The following is a 19598-nucleotide window of genomic DNA, read 5'->3' on the forward strand; positions in this document are numbered from 1 at the left end:
AATCTGCTATTCTATGGCCGTCGACGCCCAAACCGGTGGTGGCAAACTGGGTAACCATCAGACACAGCTGCCCTGAATGATGTTGCTGAGTGTCTTTGAATAGGCAGGTGTCATCGTTTGTGGCCAATGTGGGAGGAGCCTGCACCAATGTCCACCAATCCCGAGCCAAGGTGGTACGGGCGGAGCCGAGGGATGGCAGCCTACCAGCTGTGGACTCTGGAGTCTCTCCATTTCCAGGAAGCCCTGCAGACCAGATGACTCAGGGCCGTAACATTCACCTTAAAACTAATTTTATTCTTATTTCAAAATGACTGTTGTGTATTTTCCATGCGATGCCTCACATAACAATACACCCCCAGCAGTGCTCCGTAATACTTGAGTAATAATTGTCACCACAATCTAAACTGAATAAAACCGATATGAGCTCATGGAGAAGCTTAGATTTGCCATCTGCAGCTATCTTGTGATAACTGCTCTCATCGCTTTAACCTGACACATCTAAAACATGGGGAAAGTCTGACTTACAGGATGTCTTATGAATGAGGTCTTTACACTGATATCAGCAGGCAGATATTAGTAAAAAAAAAAAAAAAAGAAAAAATCACCACTTTCCCACTTAATTAGCAGGAAACATCATGATCCAGACAGAAACCCTGAAGACGACACAAAAAGCTGGAACATAAACGCAACACGAGTTTGTCTTCAAATTTTGCTAATTTACTTTGAATGCACTTTTTTTAGCCAGCGTGGTATATTTCTTCTGCTGTGGGAATGTACCGAAGGCAAGAAATAAAGGATGATTTATTAAGCGTGCTTTGAGGTGAGTGAAAAGTTGTGAGAGTACAACTGGATCGAGGACTCCAACAAATGTCTGTTAAGGTTTTATTGATATGGATTTGAGCGCACAAACATTTTTTTGTTTGTAGAACTGTGATGGGTGAGGGTTCGCTGAGGCTCAGGAGGAAAAGCATCATCAGTATTATCCCCAGCTCCTCTTGTTCATATGCTGAAGAAAGTGCCAGTCATAGGGCAATCAAACCTAGAGTCCAACGTCATGGCTACCTACTGAGGATACAGTGCGTTTAGTGCTTGTATTTAGTAACACATCCTTAGCTGTACGCTGGCACAATCAAACCAAAGACTCGTTTCCTTCAGTCCACCATGAGAGCCTCTAAAGATCTGCTGCTTTCTTTTTCTTGTTTTACAATTTTTCATCTTTCTGCTGACTGTGGCTTCACTCTGCTCTTTGACTGCACTACTGAACTATAGCTTGGCAACAGACTAAATGATAACTGAGGAGTTAATCTGTATTTTGACAAACTGCTCAGTGTGTCAACAGTATCAAGACAGTGTGGGAACGGAAACCACACAGATTAGCAAAGAAGATTAATGCAAGCATCAAATTAAAAAAAGAAACAAAATATAAGAACAGATGAAATAAAGATTTTCACAGGAGATCCTAAAATATTAACATCTGTCTCTTGACAGAAATTCATACGAATAAATGTTACTCAGAGCTGTTAGCTTTCTCAAGGACCTCGTCTGCTAGAAAAAAAACACAACAGTGTTACTACACTCTGTATATACTGGTAAAATACAAGACTACTTTTCCTTTACAAGGAAGGAGTGGAAAGATAAATAAACTAGTTATTTGCGTTTTAATGAAAAGAGTGTTCTTTTTTAGGTTTAATTACTGCAGGCAGAATGACCAAATCTGCCTCACTGAAAACCTACAACATATCACATAATCCATTTTTACTGCATCTTGTCCAGTTCCATTTGTTCAGGCTTCATTTCATGCTTTTACTTAACCGTTACACACTGGGACATACACATGGCAGTACAAATTGTTGTTAGTAAAACTTTATTCAGCAATCTTAAAACAAACAGCTCCACAGGAAAACCGTTTCTTTAAATGTTCCCATCCTTTTAAAAGTCAGCCTCATCCAAATCAGAAAAACTAAACTCATGTCTCTAGGCATGCGTCCATGTGAAGGGATGTTATTAGTCTTTATAGTACTGAAAGCATTCAGAAAATGAAACTGCAATATCTTTCAAGAAGCAGGGCTTCTTTATTTCTGATTATCCATAACCTACAATGGAAACATGGTTTTAGAAGAACTACTGAGATACAGTGGCTTCGGCTGTTTGCAGATGATCCGTCACAGGGACAGTTTCTGCAAAATTTTGGCTGTTTCTTTATTTCAAAACTATTTTTTTCTATTGTACACACACCACAACGAGATTAATGTCTTGACATTCAGCAGGTGAAACAGAAACTCCATCCAGTTCTCGTAATTTGGCGAAACCGATCCTTTAAACATTCTTTTCAACCAACACATCTGACATGCACACAGTTTACTGTATTTAATGTTTATCCTAAAAGAAGACACCCAAAAGAAATCCGTTGTAAAATCACTACACTTTAGCAGGATTTGACTGGTTTGATTGCAAGCAGTCAGTAAAGTGAATTAAATCAAGAGATTACAAGAAAGAATAGCTCATTGGAAGTTGCACTGCTACACTTTGCATGTTAGTATCAAGTTTAAAGATAGCCCTTTTTATATGTCTGCAAAAAGTGGGTATGAAGAAAGAAGCTCTTGCATCGAGGTTTGCTTCATGCGATTCACTGATCTGCAAACAAACAAACACCGGGTGTTACAACCAAAAGGACCCACAAAAAGCCCCATCAAAACAACTTTCTTCAGCACTTACCATCAAAGCTGAGAGTCTTCATCATCCTGGGTGGAACCATCATGCGGCGATAAGGTGTGCCTGAAGTGAGCAGGGAAAAAGTCAAGCTTGTCATTCTTCATGTCAGCCTCAGATATTAAAATCAAATCCTTTATGTGCATATTTTTACCTCTGCTGCAGTCAGGGTGGCCTCGAATGGCAGTGCCCTCGATGGGAGTGCCGGACTGATCCACGCACCAGCAGAAGCCTGTAGCGTGCCAGCACTGCATGGGCTTGTAGTGGCCCTGCTCGTCGCACTGGGGCTTGAAGGAACCAATCTTACCGGTTCCAGGTTCGGATTCCAGCTGGCATTTGGTCTTGACCAGAGAAGCTGTTGAACAAAAAATAACGGACAGAAGATATAACTGCTTTTAATTACTGATGAATATGCTGCACAATTAACAATGTGCAGGTATTTATGGAAAAATGCAAATGCACCTAGTCATCTATTGGTCCCAGTTAGATACAAAAGAAATGGATTGCCTTGAATATTGACCTCCCAAAAACAGGGGAAAAAAGTTTTTTTTTTATTCTCATATGATACCACTCAATGTTTTAAATCAGTACAAAAAACCTCTCCAACTTCCTCTTTTAAAATTATATCATTACTTTAATATATTATAGATAAGACTGGATTATTATAGGAAAAAAGTTTCCACTGGTTTTCTGCAATCTACTATCCCAGCCCTTTACAGGATAAGCACATCAGCAAAATATAAAAGAAAAAGAAGCTGCAGTAACCTGGCTCAGGAGTGGGGGTTGGAGGCTTCCGCTGGGCCATCTGGAAGATCAGCCAATACTTCATCCAGGTCTCAAAGCTCTGCAGAATGCACCACGTTAAGCAAGCATGCCTGACAATATCATTTTATTTCATCCACTCTAAGCGGTGCATTATTAGCTTTCACATGTGCACTTAAGGCTTCACCTTCCACTCGCTCTCATTGATCTGCTGCTTCAGGCTCCCCAGGTTGGACAGGAAGGTCTCATTGAAGTGTGGCAGACTGACGTCCTGTTCAAAGCATGTAAAGGGCTGGTTGACAACAGCCTGTCCATATGCATCATGAAGCAATGTGAGAAAACACAGGAGCTCAACATACCTGCATGAGTTCCGTCAGCTGTTTCTCCACACTGACAACAGCAGTGTCCTGCAGTTTCTAGTGGAACAACAGTATCAAGTAATTAGAGCTGTGAAGTTGTGTTAAAATTTATGACACAAGTTACAGATTTGGCTTTTTTTCCCCTTCTAAAATACAAGCTGTTACTGCCAATCAAGTCATAGTGTAAAACATTTTTAGGGATTAGGTCAAAAACTTACTGTCAAGGGTGTCTGAGATGAGTCATCATCACTGAAGTCCTTCAGAAGAGGAAGGGTGTTCATTGGCATGGCCATCCTCAATGGGGCCACAGCTGGAAAACAGCAACACAACCACAATAAAAAAGAGATACAGTGGGGTGGGGGTGGGGGGGGCATTTAATCAGATTTGCTTTGTTTAGCTGGAAAAGTAATGGACCTTAGAAACAAACCAAGAGTTTAAAATTAATTTTGAAAAGGTTAAACAAACAAGAAGATGGGTTGAAATGTATTAATAGTAAAGTCAGTAAAACTGAGTAAAATCCTAACCAAAATCTTTTTAATGATCTCTTTTTGTCTTAACATGGGAACAGATACAAGACTTGTTATTTTAACTGTAAATGTCACTGCTTAAATTCTTCTAATTATAAAATGAACATTTCCCGGTGATTTCCCCTCCTCGTGAATCATCTAACACTCATTTCTTTATCTGGGCATTTGATCAGAACTTCTTTTTAAAACTCTCACTTCCCCCTCTGCCTACTTCAGTCTTTCTCTTCCTCATTGATGGAGAAAATCACTGTTTACTATTCATCTTATTACAATCCTGCTTTGTCTCAATGTTAAGATTGCCTCCGTTACCATGGGATGCACGTGTCATCTGTTTTCCCATTCTGTCCGAGTTCTTCTGCAGCGTGTGGATCTGCTGCTTCTGGTCAAACACCATGTAAGCTGTGAAGACCTGACTGGCCAACAGCAGAACTGCCAATGTGGTCAGGCCAGCGATCTTTATGGCACGCTTGTTGGATCCACTGCAATAAACACACACAAAAAATTTATTTTACAGCTGCATTTCGCTAGTTTTTATTGAAAGCTATTTAAAGTTTAAGTTCAAATCTGCATGTTTCTTTAAAGCAAGAATAGATCATGATTTTATTAGTTTTAATTTAATGTTACCAATATTTCCTTTTCATTGTTTTAATTTTAAATTATGCTTCTTATTTATTTAGTTTTATTGCTTCTGTAAAGTACTTCGATGCCTCCTGTTGGTGAAAATAAACTTGCCTTGCCTTCATTAAAATGCTCACTGAGGAAAGAAATAAGTTGTATGCAGCAATAGTTTTTTTTAAATTTACTTTTATTTACGTATTTGTTTTCTTGACTTTATAAACTGCTTGTTTAGTCACTCATTAGAGGCCCCTTTGTTGGTTTAAACAAATTTTAAATGTTAAATGATAAATATAACTGTAGTTACAATTGTTTTAAGTTTACTTGTGACGTAATTGTCTAGTTGCATTTAGAAAAAGTCTACTTCCTCAGCTGATTTTCTGATGCAACAGCCAATAGCATGTGAGCATCATCTGTTACTAGGCAGATGCCTCTTATGATTGCAGCTCGACGTAACTTGTTACACGCTTCTTTCAGGGGCTATATGACTAGATGTGCGATAACTTAAGACCAGTTTACTTTCAAAGCCTTGTTCATAACGCCAAAAAAATCTAATTTAGCTTGTTTCATAAATATTTCGGACAATCAGAAGTTAAACTTCAAACCGGACACCAACATATAGCTAGATGTAAATAATATCGGTCCATCTAATCCAGCCACATGCTTATAACATAAATAAATAACTTTTATTCGAAAGGTAAACATGGTGGTTCTGTAATACCACCATTACAAAAATTAAAAGGCAATGTTCCTAAACGAATAAAGAGCCAATAACAATTGCAAAGTCATCGGTTGCTAGGCAGACTAACTTGTCTGCTCATAGGAGTTATTCACGGCATGTAAATTAAAGTCAAAAGGGGTATTGATATCTGAACATCGGATACCTTTAAAATCTATTTTTGATGAGCAGATATTAGCTATACAAAAAACTACTTAGTTTTATTTTATTTTTTTCATATGAAAAGCCAAAATATAAACCCCATATCTACTCTAATTTACAGACTGTGGGATTAAATGAGTTCCTCTCACCCTGTGGGCTGTGCATGGTGAACAAGAGCCTCTTCACTCCCTGCCAGGCTTCCTCCGACAATGGGTGCATCTTCTGCAGGGTGATCCATCTCTTCTGGAAGTCTCTCTCAGTTTCTTGGAAGAATAAAAAACTGGAAGAAATTCACCAGGTCAGCTACATAAATTGGCTTCTGATTAAGGAACAAGCACTCCTCAGGTACCAAAGAATGTGAAGAGAGGCCATTGGTTGAAAAAATGCTGTGGGATGGATCAGTGGGAAGCGCTGTGATTGGTCAGATTTCACATCATCACCTGTTGATAGAGGCAGACAAAAGTAAAGACGAGGCTCTCGTTTAAAGCCTGGAATATAGTTGTTTTTTTTGTTTTTTTTGTAATGTTATAGTTTCATTTATTTATTTTATTTTTATTTTTTATTGTTACTGCTAGTACACTTTAGACAGCATTTTTTTTTTAAATATTCTAAAAGGCCACATGGAGAAGTAGAGTTCTGAAAACAGTGGACTATGAAGTGTATTAATTTCTCTTCTAAATCAAATGTATATATTTTATAAGAAACGTTTGAAGAAAAAAAAAGTAAAAAAAAAAAATTAACTTCACCTTAAATATTCTGAAGTCAAAGTGAAGGAGAAACAAGACATTTAAAATGCATTCTTCTTCGAAAATTTACACTAGAATGACCAAAAATAGCATTTTACAAGCAGGAAAACAGCTTTATTTATTTAGTTTCTTTTACTTCCAGGAACTACAGAAAAGGTGAATTTGTTGGCTTTTAGCAGGCAAAGAAACAAAATTATTCAAACATAGATTTAAAGTATTTTTACCCTGAGTTTGACCGGATGTCAGTATCTGAATTTTACTAAATTAAACAGTTGATCCCTTAAAAACATGTGGAGACCTATGGTATAGTTATAAGGAAATGGTTGGTTCTGCTTCTGGAAAGTTCTACAAAATGAAGTGAAACCAAAGCACAAACCTAACTAATTGCATTAAAATTTCTATCAAGTTGCAGGCTTTTATATATCTGTGCAGCAACACATCATCATCCTGAACAGGCAGTAATTTTCTGATCAAAATTAGAGGGAACGTATTTAACATGTAACTCCCAGCAAAGAATCCTCATTCCTCCTCTTTTCTAGCATTTTGCCAGACCTTTTCCACAATGTACAAGTAAAGCATGACTTGGGTTTTGACCAGATGGTTTATTCACTAAAGCAGAATTTTCCTACTTTCTTTGCCTTTAGAAACTTGTCACTAACATATTTCCATAATATCATCTTTACCACACGGAATATTACGTTACCAGTTACATTTACAGCCTAAACACTTCTGAGTCACTCTTCAAAAAAGATCTGAAAGTTCTTGATGAAAAAATGAACTTTTATTTATTATAACATCCTACAAAAACATACATTTTCATAACTTTATTAAAATGAAATGAGCCTGTTTCAATTACAAAATTATCTAAGAGTTTACTCCTAGCCTGACTGTGGTTCCAGGGCCACCGCAAGAGGGGACCTTGTGGTACCAGTTACACAGGCCTTGTTATCAGTTAACAGAAGTCACTTTTGGAGTAATATACTTCCTGTTTCCAAGAAAATATCCCACAGTTTATCTTCTAGACTCATCTTGAAAACTGGTTAAAAGAACAACTTATTTTTTCCTTTTCTTACATGCACTTGTTTTTAATTCTGTCACAGACAACAGATGAAAATTAAGATTCTTTGCTATAATCATGTTTTTATGTACCAATGTTCAAAATCTGCATCGCCTGATTTAAAAAAAAAAAAAAAAAACATACAAAAAGTTTTTTGGGTTTGCACCCACAAAATTAGTCATTCTTTATTTCTGTTGGGTTTCATGTGCATTAGCTTTTCAACTGAGCCTGCGCCATAGAATTAATCTGGTCACTCGTCTTCCATCACATTGTCAAATGCTTTTCTTATGGTGGGTCTACTTCCAAACTGCAATTCTTCAACCTTTACCCATATGTTGCTCTGAGCGTCCTCAAAGTGTTTCAGCTGTACTTCTAAGCCCACATTAATGTGAATTAGTACACAATTTTTTAAAAAACTACATTAGCACTAAAATATTTCCAGGCCTGAATGAGTCAGAAGCAAGAAAAAAAAAGAGAAAAAGATCCAAATACTGAAAAATACAGTGGTGTTTTATTTGCAAATTAAAAAGCACCGACAATATTAGTTACACTGTAAAAATTATTGACAACAATTACAAATATGTATCATACAGTCCAGGAGATTAGTACCACCGTTGCTGTTATGCGTTATCACGTAATACTTTATATGGAGAGACTCAGTACTTTTGTACAACAGTTGGCAGTGAGAGGACATGAGAGGAAATACTCTTTGCGACACCTCCGCACGATGAAAAAGATCCAAACTGCCCTCAGTGCAGCACTGACGTTTCACACCACAACAACGGGCTGATGGGATGTAAACCAAGCACATTCAATAATTTAGGTCTACTGAGGGTTTCGCATTATGTACATTACAAAGTCAGGAAATGATGAACCAACATGTGCATCATTATTACATCAGAACAATGTACAAAACTATTGCGGTAAGAGCAGCTTCTTGTTATCTATGCTTGACATCTTGGAGCAGTGGTAACAACCTTGATGGACAACCAAACATCTGTATGATGTCATCGACTAGACTGACGGTTTTCCTGGTGACTTAATTTTCAAACCAATACCCAGCTTTTCCCGCCCGTTCCCAAATTTGAACTCCTCCAGTCCATAAAATGAAATAAAATATAAAACAATTCAATTTGAATGAAAACCAAATGCTGAAAACAGATTCTAAAAAGGTTTCTTGTTCTGTACACCATCTGAATCTAAAAGACCAGAGTGCTCGATTAACATACAGTAGCTAGCTTATGATCTTCTTCACAGATTGTAGTAGGAGCCATTTAGTTAGTGTGCTTTCCAGTTACCTGTACGTTCAGAATTGACGCTCACATGAGTGCCTTTGTGCTTTCGACATCCATCCTACCGTTTCTGCTTTAGCCCATTCAGTGGTCATGAAACTGACTAAAGAGCGGGCTGAGCCAAAACAACAGTATGAAGAACTGTCCTGTACATCCTGCTCATGTGAAAACACCACAGCTAAAATGTTTAGTTTTGGTACATTCTACAAATATGCATTTCATTCAGCAATACAGAAATGTTAAATCAGAGGGAAAACCAAACGAACCGTACAAGTTAAAAAAAAAAAAAAAAAAAAATCGATGATGAAAAGAACCCTTAAAAGTCCGCGTGGTGATGGTTGGATGAAGATTCTGTCCTGGCACTTGTAAATGCGATAACTAGATTCTACCAAGGCTTATCAAGTAAGGCTACAGGATGCAGCCTGAGTCAAGATTCCCAATACCTCTCCGTCAGGCTGTCTTACATCGTATCGGTACGATGTCTCGCACTGCAGTGCGCTCCGAAACACCACACCTTTTCGCTGGAGACCCACATGATAGTGTTCGTATCGCTCTGTCACCCGTTGTTCAGAACTGAGACAGCTCAAAGTCTGCTTTTCCTTCTGGAATTTCCAGCAACGAGTTCATGTGATGAGAAGAGGTCTGATTAAGATTTGGGACTGCGATTATCAAACACTGAAGCTCCTTCGAAGACAACACAGAGTGTGCCGGTGATGCGCACACCTTTAGGGCATCAGTACTTCTGGTCAGCCCCATTTTGGAAGATCACAGTTAGGTTTTGAGTTCTAGTTTGGTATCCCCATCCTCAAACCTCCACAGATTACAGTATCTGTGAGAACAATTTGGGATCTTGTACACATCAGGCCACTTGGCTGGTGAGCCCTTGCAGGGTTGAGCAGCTGTTTTCTTCCCCTGCCGCGGTGCTGCTACCTGGTGTGGACCAGCTCCTCTCTGAGCCAGCTGGGCAGCGGCTGACTCATCCTGTAGAGCAGCTTCGACAGTTCAATGTTGTGATCCCTGTAGTACTCCCTGAGGAACTCCTGGGACTGAAGAAGACCAGCAAGAAGTTGGAATTAAAATAGGAAAAACATCTAAAAGCAAACTGACACTGAAGACTTTTTATTTCTGGGATAATCATACCTCAGGGTCCATATCAGGGTACCTGCGTCCTTTACTCTTTCCCAAACACTTGGTCTTTCCTCCCTCTAGCAGTTGACACCAGAAACCTTTCTTAGGGTCAAACCTGCACACGATGAATAAAAGAATATGTTAAAAACTACTAAACATGCTTTCAATCTAGAATTAAATTCTTAACAAAAGTATAAAACCAGAATATGTTCCCTTTATAATGAAAACAGGCTTTCCTTGGATTTAAGAGTAGTTTTTCCATTTTGATGTTGGAATAATATCTACAGTTTGTTATAAGAAAACCATTTTCACATTCATCAGTTGAAAATAAAAATCAGCGTAAGGACAAAAAAAGAAACACCTCAGTTTTAAAAGCAACTGTCATGATGTGGTGCTTTTTTTTTTTTTTTTTTTGCTTCTCCTTAGTTCTGGTTTCCTGTTTTATTTTGGAGTTTTTCCTGTTTAGTTCTATTGGTTCTTGTTTTAGCTTTATTTATTTCCTGTTGATGTAGTTCACCTGGGTTCATTTAGTAGATTTGCTTCACCTGTGTCTTGTTGTGTTCAGTGTATTTATGCCTTCTGTTTCTGTTCGGTTTTTGCCGGATCATTGTGTCAGTTCCCTGAGTTTTTCTTCCGAGTTCCTGTGTTAAAATAAATCAGTCTTCAACCTGCATCCCAGTTCCCGACTCCTGCAATGGGTCCACACCTTCACCCCCCACGTCACCATCGTGACAGCAACAAAGGATTTGTGACATCCATCAGTAAAACTGGAGAATAATCTCCCTCCAGCTCCACCAGTTCATACATCGTGTTGTGTGGAAGATGCAAAACCACAAATCTGCCATCTATTTATAAATCAGTGTTTTTAATTTGGCATATTATAAAAGAGCTGCAGTTTGCAGATGGGTATGAAGGTGTTACCATGATTTGTACAGCAGTCTTCAGCTGATCGGTAAGACTACAAAAGCTCCATTTTAATCAACTAGAAGTTACAGCGGTATACTTACGCTAAAATCTTGTGGTAGTTGATAATGTTGGCAAGGCCAAGAAACTTTTGGATTTTGTCCATGACTGCGGCAGGTTCGGTCTTCAGTATCTGTCCGTCCAAAACTAACAGCTGGGTAAAGACACAAAGTAAAGAATCAGAAGAGGATGGCTGTGAAGATGTAAACTCAAACCCATCTGAAAAAACCCAACGACTGCTTTAAACCTCTAAAGTAACCTTTAAATGGGTGTAAAACTTTACAAAATTTGGGAAAAACAGTTAATTGCGGTTTTATTATCTGCTGGTATTCCTGAAGACCCCCACAAATGCATCCAGGTGACTAAAAAGATTCACACTCTTCCCCGCTCCAAAGTTTAAGTGGAAAAAGTTGAAGGCCAAAGTGATGGCTGTGAGTGAAACACCTAACATGTATGTGGTAACAAGAGAATAAGGTGCAAATTAGGTGCAACAGTCTTTCCTTAAACAACCCAAAACCTTTTGTATGTGTTCTGCAAAAACCAAATCAGGTTATTGTAAATGTGAAAGTGAATGCACCATCGTATTCCTGGAAAAGTAAAAGGTCCAACAGTCCTCACAGCTCCTTCGATAAGTAAAATGTTTGTCTGTAGTGTGAGCAGGTGTGTATAGATCCCCTTGCAGTGGCACAAGACTGTTAAATCTGCAGTTGAAATCATTGCTGCTTCACTGCTGACATTTTCTTCACCTTGAGATTCATCCCGTTTACACATGAATGGGTCTTCACACTGCAATAAGTTGAATTCAGGACTTTGCATCATCTCAGTGGTCTAATTATTATTAGAGTGAATGTGTCACGATATGCTAATTCATTTGAAAATGAATAAGTTGAATATTTGTACAGAGCTGAAAAAGTGTTCAAGCATTGATGTACTTCCTGTAACCTGACTACATCTGTGTGTAGCAGCAGTGTTGTACCCTCACACATACTTTGGATAATTCATTAAGTGCGTTGTGATTTTGCATGTGTGTAAATCTAATTTTAGCACGAAAGGGGTACGAAAGGTTGGGAAGTGCTGCTCCATGTCCAAAATAAAAAAATAACACAGATCATTTTTATTTTTGTCCCCCATTAAGGGCATAATTTAAATTTTTGCTTCTTTTGTATTTTTCATTTTCATAAATAGGAGAGATACTTGAAAACAAATCTATTATTGGGATTAAACCAGGATATTAATCATTGTGTGTAACACACACACACACACACACACACACACACACACACACACACACACACACTTCAGCTCTCTGTTGGTCCTTAGAAACTGCTGACAGAATTTACCAGAAATAGTCTGTGCAGTGCCGAGTTAATCAATACAACCCCATTTAGGAGTAAATTAACTAGTACTCAATATTTTCCAACATGACATTATTGATTTTTAAGACTATGGGAATTGGAACATAAATACATCATTCTCTTGGTTATTTCCAGACACAGCCGTGCTGTGATTATCAACAAAACTGATCATTTTTCATCAATAACCAGCAGAATACATCAGGTGAAATAAGTTTTTTTTTAAAATCTAATAACATATTAGATAAAATACTTTAATATTTTGTAAATAAAAGGTTCAATTATTTATCTTTTTAAAAAATTCTAAATAAAAAAATTTTGCTTTAAAATTAATTTTTTTTAAAATAAAAACCACAAGAACAAAGTATCAGACATTCTGCTTTGGTAATGCTACACTCACACTCATTGTTGCCTGCATGAGCAGCTTACAAATTTGGACACTTTGGAGCACCAAGGGCTCATTTTTTTCCTTTGAGAGAATTGCTAAAGGGCACCTCTCTTCCACCAAGGTCAGCTGGATTTAAAGTATTCTCTGTTAGCAATACAAACACACAAGTAAGCCTCCCTTACCTCCCTATAAACTCCTTGAATCCTTGAGTCATGAATCTCAATATACCCCACTGGAGAATCTCTCTTTTTTTTTCTCCACCCCACTCTGAGGAGCTTTGGGGTGCTGAGCGATATATAACCATTGTGTTTGCTAACTGATTGCCTGCTGCCTCCCTTGCTGTGAATGAAAAACATCCATAATACCTGGCTGCTGTGGTATAAATTGAGCCAGCGCTCCAGGTGGACGGCATACCAGCCTGGTATCAGACAACGATTCTGCAGGACCCGTAGTTTGATGGGGGCATCGCGGCCTGCGGTGATGACTTCGTGGAAGGAGTATTTCAATGCCACGGGGTCATCATGGGCTCTCTGGTGCTGTAAGAACAAAAAAGTAAAGACACAGAAAGACTTGTGTGACTTTTATATAAAAGCTAGAAGGGTTAAAGAAGGACGGGTAAAAGTCAGGGCTGGCCATGACAGACCTGGTACCAAGAGTATGCTCTATCCGCTGGGTTGATGAGAATAGTGATGATCTTGGCTTTGGGCAGAAGAGCTGCAGCCCTCTGAGCAGCCACTTCAGAGTCAAAGTAGTTGGCACTCTTCTCAAAATAGTAGTCTGAACTGGTGTTGGAGGGCAGAGGGAAGTATTCCATGTACCTTAACACACATCAAGCAAATACAGTTGAGTCACAAGCAGCCAAATCTTCCCAGTTTTCCGACTGTAGATAAGAACTTCTCCAGTCACAGCATATGGCTGACTAACCATGCAAAGCAACACGGCACCCAATGCACCTAAAAAAAAGAAGTAGTAGTTTTTTTGCAATGTTAATATGATTACTGGAAGTATCCTGTGTATTTTATAAGACATTTACTCATTGCTGGAGAAACCAAAATGAGGCCAGTCTAAGGTGTCTCACCAGTCAATGCCTCTGTGATAGTTGTGTCCATTGAAGAATTGGATCTCCTCAAATGTCTCCTTGCTGGGATAGTTGCTGGTCAGGTCAGGGTGCATGCCAAGAAACAAGTAGAGAGCCGTCGTCCCTGTGAGGAGAATAAAACACCGAGTGGGTTAGGAAGGAGGACAACGAGGAAGGGAAAAAAAAAAAAAGGTTATGGGCAATTAAAAAATAAAATATATAAATGCAATGTAAATGTTAACAAAAAAAAAGTAGAGAGCCGTCGTCCCTGTGAGGAGAATAAAACACCGAGTGGGTTAGGAAGGAGGACAACGAGGAAGGAAAAAAAAAAAAGGTTATGGGCAATTAAAAAATAAAATATATAAATGCAATGTAAATGTTAACAAAAAAAAAAAAAAAAGTTTAAACATTTCTTTAAAGACATGAGAAACTTTTTTTTTTTTTTTTAAATTTACTTTGCTTTAAACTTTAAAGTATTGTTCGTATTTTATTCAACAACTTCTGCTTCACTTTTAACTCTGTCCTGCAGAGGGTGTCAAAGTACTTCATCTTACCTGTCTTCTGAGGCCCAATGACAAGCAGTTTGGGGAAGCGGTCACATGTTTTCTCCTTGGACCAGATGTCCTTGTGCCTTTTGTCCTCACAAGGATCCTGCAGCCCACCCCCCAAAACACAAAAAATCTCTTAGACTTAACCGAGATCCCACACAGATCTCACCAAACATGTAAGAGTCACAGTGAAAGAGAAAGAAGGCGAATTGAAATGTTCCGCAGATGCAACGGAAAGCCTTTCCCAAAGCTTCTGAGGACTATAAAATCCATCAGCGACCATTGAAAAAGCAATTTCATATCAATAATATTTGTTTGGGAAATTGGAACAAAAAAAACAGTACAAGATGAAAAACAGAAGCTCTGTAACTGACCTGCCACAGAGGATCTCTCTCAGAGGGGAACAGGCTGAAATACTTCTGGGCCAGCTGCACAGGCGGCAGGGTCTGCATCTTCAGGTTGGTCCATGTTTTGATGAACATCACCAGGCTTTTAAAGGTGTACAGGCCGAGGCGGTCGTTGCCGTAATTGGACAGGTGGGTCATGAAGATACTGATCTGGGAATGGAAAGAAAAGAGATGGATTAAAAAACTTGCAAATAAACATTTTATCCCAACATTTTCCAGACAAAACATCTAGAAGATAATAAAAAGATTAATGCAGTGTAGTGAATTTGCCTTTACAAAATCCGACCGTCTCAAGAGTATTGTGGCTTTTTTCTTGTTTCCTTCCAAACTAATTAAAAGCACACAGCTTAATGCTTCTCGTGCAGTTCCACTGACTTAAGAGAGAAAATGGACACAGAGTAAAGACCAAACAACCATGGCAATGTCTAAACAAACTACACATTTAAACAAGTGTTACAATTATCTGCAGTCTATGCAGAGGTGGCAATTAAAGTAAGCATTTCATATAATCTCAAACAAAACATGTTGACAAGTCCAAGCAATTTGCACCACTGTATTTTTGCTCTATTAAAAAGCAATTTATTTACTAATGTAAAAAAAGAGGAAGCATCACACAGACATCACTGCAAGAGCCGGAGAGAAGTCATTGTCCTGTCCCTTGTTTAAATTTCAATTTGCACCACCAGCCAAATGGGTTTCCATGCGTGCAAGACAAAAGCAGCGCAATGTGGGCGACTCACAGGGTTCAGCAGAACAGTGAGGAAGAGTTCCCCTCCATTGATAAGCTTGTCCAGTTCATTTGGACTGCCTGGGTAGTCTTTATAGAAGATAGTGTGTGTGAAAAGACCGCATGTCTGCCTGGGCAACACCTGCAATGCAAACACACACAGAGTCACTATGAGAGAAGAATAAAAACACGAAAATGAAAGGAAAAAAAAAAAAAAAGGGATCACAAGAAAAGAATTCGCACAAACACCCCATCAGCACTCTGCTGTGAGCGGCGCGGAGCCGTCGGTACTCCAGCCTGTTACCCCACACATTGTTTGCGCTCAATAACATTCATATTATGCAGCTCATCTAGCCAAAGCAAACCTCTTATTCACTCTGAGTCTATATGGAAATTCATGGAAATGAATTTACAGTGTGGAGTGTCGGGGGAACTGAATATCAATCATCAGTAAGCAGTGGGGACTGTCCATTCAGATTGTGCTATCTCAAGGACGCGAACGGAGCTCTGAGACCACACGGAGCGGCTGGACGCCAGCACAACAAAGCAAGTGGTCTGAGGCTGCGCTGTTCCTTATCAGCCCTGAAGGTCAGCCTCAGAAGGAAACAGATAAGATATTCTTCTATCCTCAAGACTTTTTTAATCTATTCGAATTTAATTTTACCCTCATAACCATGTTATTCAGCCTCAAATAAAGCTGAATAAAGTTTTTTTTTTTTTTTTGCACGTTGACATTCAATGATTGCTTATGTGAAGACACTTGCTTAGCTCTTGCCAGAGATGTCAGTCTTCGTTTTGCTGCTGAGGCCTGCGAGGCAGCACGACCCAGACAGGTGTCTCATGCAAGACTGCTTCTCTTGACTACATTATCATCTCCCTCTCCGTGGAAAAAACCCAGTAGGACAGACGAGATGACTGTCTTTCCCAGGACATCTGTTGCCTTGCTAATATATGCTGAATGAAAATAACATTTTTGCTCATCATCTTTAGGGGACAAAGATGTGGAAAAGCAAGTGTGTTGAGGAACGGAGGAATGATTGAATAAATATGGATGGGGAGGTAAGGCTAGAAAATGCAGATGGTGGAGGAGACGGCAGAGAACAAGTGAAAGAAACAGGCCAGAGGTCAGAAAATAATGAGGCCTTACGCTGATGCCGCTGTGGATGAAACCCCGACGGAAGCGAGCAGGCTTTAGGTGGGGGTATTCCTCTGTGCTGGTCACCTTGATGCCCCACACTTTCTTCCAGGCCTCATACAGCTGCATATGTACAGGATAAACGCCCGAGTGGTGCGGTGCCACTGCGTAGCCCATGTTAGTGGGAATGCCGTGCTCCTGGAAAAGAATTTACACAAGTAAGAGAAAGGAGACAAAACGGGGAAATAGAAGGGCTTAAAAATAAGGCATAATACATTAACATCTGCTGAAATCCCAAGATGCTAAACTAAAATCTCTCTTTTTTTCCCCTGAAACCAGAGGTGGAGTCTGACATTCCTCAGCTGCATTCACAGCACCTGAATAAGCAAAAGAAATTCCCAGGAAAACAATGAAGCATGTAATTCAGAGCAAGTTAATCAAATTGATGACTTATTTGTCACCTCCCATCCTCCGGCTTTAAAAAATAAAAAAATAAATAAAAAGGAACAAACTTTACATAACAGCTGGTATTATCAGAATTTACAATAAAAATGTATTAAACTGACATAGACTGAATCGGACTAAGCGGTATGAAGAGTGAATGAATGGATAAACTGGCATAGCAGATTTGGACTATTACATAATAAAGGGACAGAAACGTGTTTCTTTACTTCAACCTTCCCGTTTGGTACTTTCTCTTGTATATGTCTGTTTAAAGATGTGTTCAAAATAAAAGACAAGACCAAGGCTTTGTGCGTTTGCACCTCTCATTTGCAATGAGCCGACTTATTTCTTGATTGTAACAGCAAAATTGCAAAAAAGAAATCAATAGTAAAATGAATCCCTCCATCACAAAATCCTTTCCCAGAACTGCTTGAAATATGTGTTTTTGTTTGTTTGGACTACTTTTTACTTGATCAATCTGAAATACTAAAGCCTTCATAAAAGCAACTGACTTCTACGTCCCCGTTCACATTTCACTTCTCATCCGAAAGGCCTCTTCAGTACTGCAGTCTTTCAGGAGGCGAGGTGAAGCGAGTTTAAGAACCGAGAAACAGATGTCCAGTTGCTCTTATTTGAGCTCTTAGGCTAACATGACCTGGATGAGTGAGAATCTACACGCAATATATCACAATCAAATCAACTTAAAGAATTCATGCCCAGAAGCTACTTATCCCAGCTCACACACATAATGACAAGCTGTCTTTCACTTTACTGTTCTGGACCAATCAGCTGAGCAGTGCAAGCAGACTAAAAGGGAGGGAAGGGGTGGGTGTCTTAAAGAGACAGGAGAAAAAAAAACCTGAGCATTTCAGACAGACAGGGACAACCGAGGCTTTGATATGCATGTAGAATACAAAGTAAAACAAGTTGACTGTCTAAATGTATGTTTGCAACGACAATCTATGGTTTTATTCTAATAGGCTCCTAAATTAAAATGATTAGCTTCTCAATGAGCTTCATATGGATTCTTCAGCAAACATAACACTGCAGTTGCCTCTTAAAAACCACCAGTAGGAAGGATGCAGTGACTAGTGTGTTTATTTTCCAGAATTATCTTTAAAACAGCTGGATGAAATACAAGACATGTCAGGAATAGAGCTTCAGCCCCTTGTTCAACCTTCCCCTCAAATACTCATTCATTTACAGGCAAACTGGCTCCTCTACTGCTATTACCAAACTATACTCTTGCTAGGATGAGCAAAATATATTAAAATTTTGCAAACAAAAAGCAAGAGACTTGATATGTTGCCTGAGATGAAACCAGCAAGATGTAACAAACAAGAGGGCTTTTCTAATGGTGCTCAATCCAGCTTTGATATGACCTTTGCCCCCCCATGACTCACCATGGCAAATTTCTTGTTTAGCAACATCTGCTCGGCCAGCACAGACTGGTTGTGGAATAGATGGGGCTGCATGTGGCTCCACATGTGAGGAAACCACCAGAAATCCTTCACATGGGAAAGCAGCAGGTCATCTCCCAGGTCTTCGTCATCGGATCCTGGACACGACGTGGAGGACGGACAATCAGGTGGGATGGAAAGGAAGGCAAGCGAGACAAAGAAGTTGCCAGAAAAGTCAGAGGGAGTCGAGGGTTAAGAGGAAATTGAAGAGATAAAAATGGAGCAAGGCAGAAGGGGAAGCAAAGGTGAGATGGGGCCAGTGACAAACGGAGGAAATGAAAGTCAGAGTAGCAAAGGGGGAGAAAGTTCAAGTATTAAAGCGAAGCATGTGAAGAATGAGCAATGGGAAAAAAAAATACAGTTACGCCACAGCAGAGAAGTAACAGATATCAACTCTACAAGCTTATAGATGCTCTGTTTTCATTTTAAGCTTAGAGCAGGTTGTTGACTGAGCCAACAGGACCAGCTTTGCATCTTTACCAGCATGAAAAAATTTCCCTGAGAAACCCAGATTGAAGGTGAAGTTGGGCACATGGGTCCGCAGCTCCCTCTGTGTCTCCAACAGGGCCTAAAACAGTGGGAGGAAAGGAGAATGAGTCAATGGATGATGCGCTCAAATTGGTGCACAATGTGATAATGAGAAAGTGTGAACACACGGGCGGGCATGCGCATGCCCACATACATCTTTCATTCTGCTACTTTCTCTCAGCAAACATCCAACATCCACTCCCAGCTGCCTCACTCCTTTTCCTTCATTCTGTTTGATATCTTTTTGCTTTCCTCTGATTCGGGTGTTTGTTTCATTTGATCTCCATGCCTGGATGAGACTCCCTGCACACACGCACATGCACGCCCCCTCACTCTCAGATTTCTCCATCCTGTCAGAGTGTGATTTGTTCCTAAAAGCTCACTGTTGCGCTGCCAGTGTGGGGGCCTTGATGTCTCTCCCATAACTTTTTCTTAAACCCTGTGCCTCCACATGTGAGGGGAGTCTGTTCTGCTCCGAGGGGGCGCAAGTGAG

General features: G+C 39.4%; 2 protein-coding genes across 5 annotated transcripts in view; both read right to left on the reverse strand.

The window, feature by feature from the left end:
* Window positions 1-1841: 1841 nt before the first annotated feature.
* On the reverse strand, window positions 1842-6159 carry LOC306763085 (H-2 class II histocompatibility antigen gamma chain-like). Its single transcript, XM_079249771.1, has 9 exons — window positions 6002-6159; window positions 4667-4836; window positions 4049-4140; window positions 3831-3887; window positions 3659-3742; window positions 3475-3553; window positions 2864-3064; window positions 2716-2775; window positions 1842-2634 (listed from the first exon to the last, which is right to left on the reverse strand). Exons 1-9 carry the CDS (start codon window positions 6088-6090, stop codon window positions 2627-2629), a joined length of 840 nt encoding a protein of 279 aa, XP_079105897.1. The 5' UTR covers window positions 6091-6159; the 3' UTR covers window positions 1842-2626.
* Window positions 6160-8144: 1985 nt separating this feature from the next.
* The window catches only part of ndst1b (N-deacetylase/N-sulfotransferase (heparan glucosaminyl) 1b), a 43374-nt gene continuing 31920 nt past the window's right edge, over window positions 8145-19598 (reverse strand). For all 4 annotated transcript variants that reach the window (XM_079250409.1, XM_079250410.1, XM_079250412.1 and 1 more), the window contains exons 4-15: window positions 19058-19145; window positions 18521-18675; window positions 16686-16871; window positions 15552-15680; window positions 14779-14961; window positions 14411-14507; window positions 13857-13980; window positions 13422-13596; window positions 13144-13314; window positions 11083-11192; window positions 10088-10190; window positions 8145-9993 (exon numbers count right to left, since the gene is read on the reverse strand). In XM_079250409.1, coding sequence (XP_079106535.1) covers window positions 9874-9993; window positions 10088-10190; window positions 11083-11192; window positions 13144-13314; window positions 13422-13596; window positions 13857-13980; window positions 14411-14507; window positions 14779-14961; window positions 15552-15680; window positions 16686-16871; window positions 18521-18675; window positions 19058-19145 — 1641 coding nt within the window. In that variant the 3' untranslated portion in view covers window positions 8145-9873. The remainder of the gene's footprint in view (window positions 9994-10087; window positions 10191-11082; window positions 11193-13143; window positions 13315-13421; window positions 13597-13856; window positions 13981-14410; window positions 14508-14778; window positions 14962-15551; window positions 15681-16685; window positions 16872-18520; window positions 18676-19057; window positions 19146-19598) is intronic.

This window comes from Telmatherina bonti, assembly GCF_933228915.1.
Source record: "Telmatherina bonti genome assembly, chromosome: 12".
Lineage (NCBI taxonomy): Eukaryota > Metazoa > Chordata > Actinopteri > Atheriniformes > Telmatherinidae > Telmatherina > Telmatherina bonti.

Coding starts and splice junctions, on each gene's coding strand:
- LOC306763085 (XM_079249771.1), bottom strand. CDS start 6,090: ATGGATCACCCTGCAGAAGATGCACCCATTGTCGGAGGAAGCCTGGCA. Junction 3,743..3,830: donor AGCTGACGGAACTCATGCAG/GTATGTTGAGCT, acceptor TGCTTTGAACAG/GACGTCAGTCTGCCACACTT. Junction 2,776..2,863: donor CCACCCTGACTGCAGCAGAG/GTAAAAATATGC, acceptor TGCTCACTTCAG/GCACACCTTATCGCCGCATG.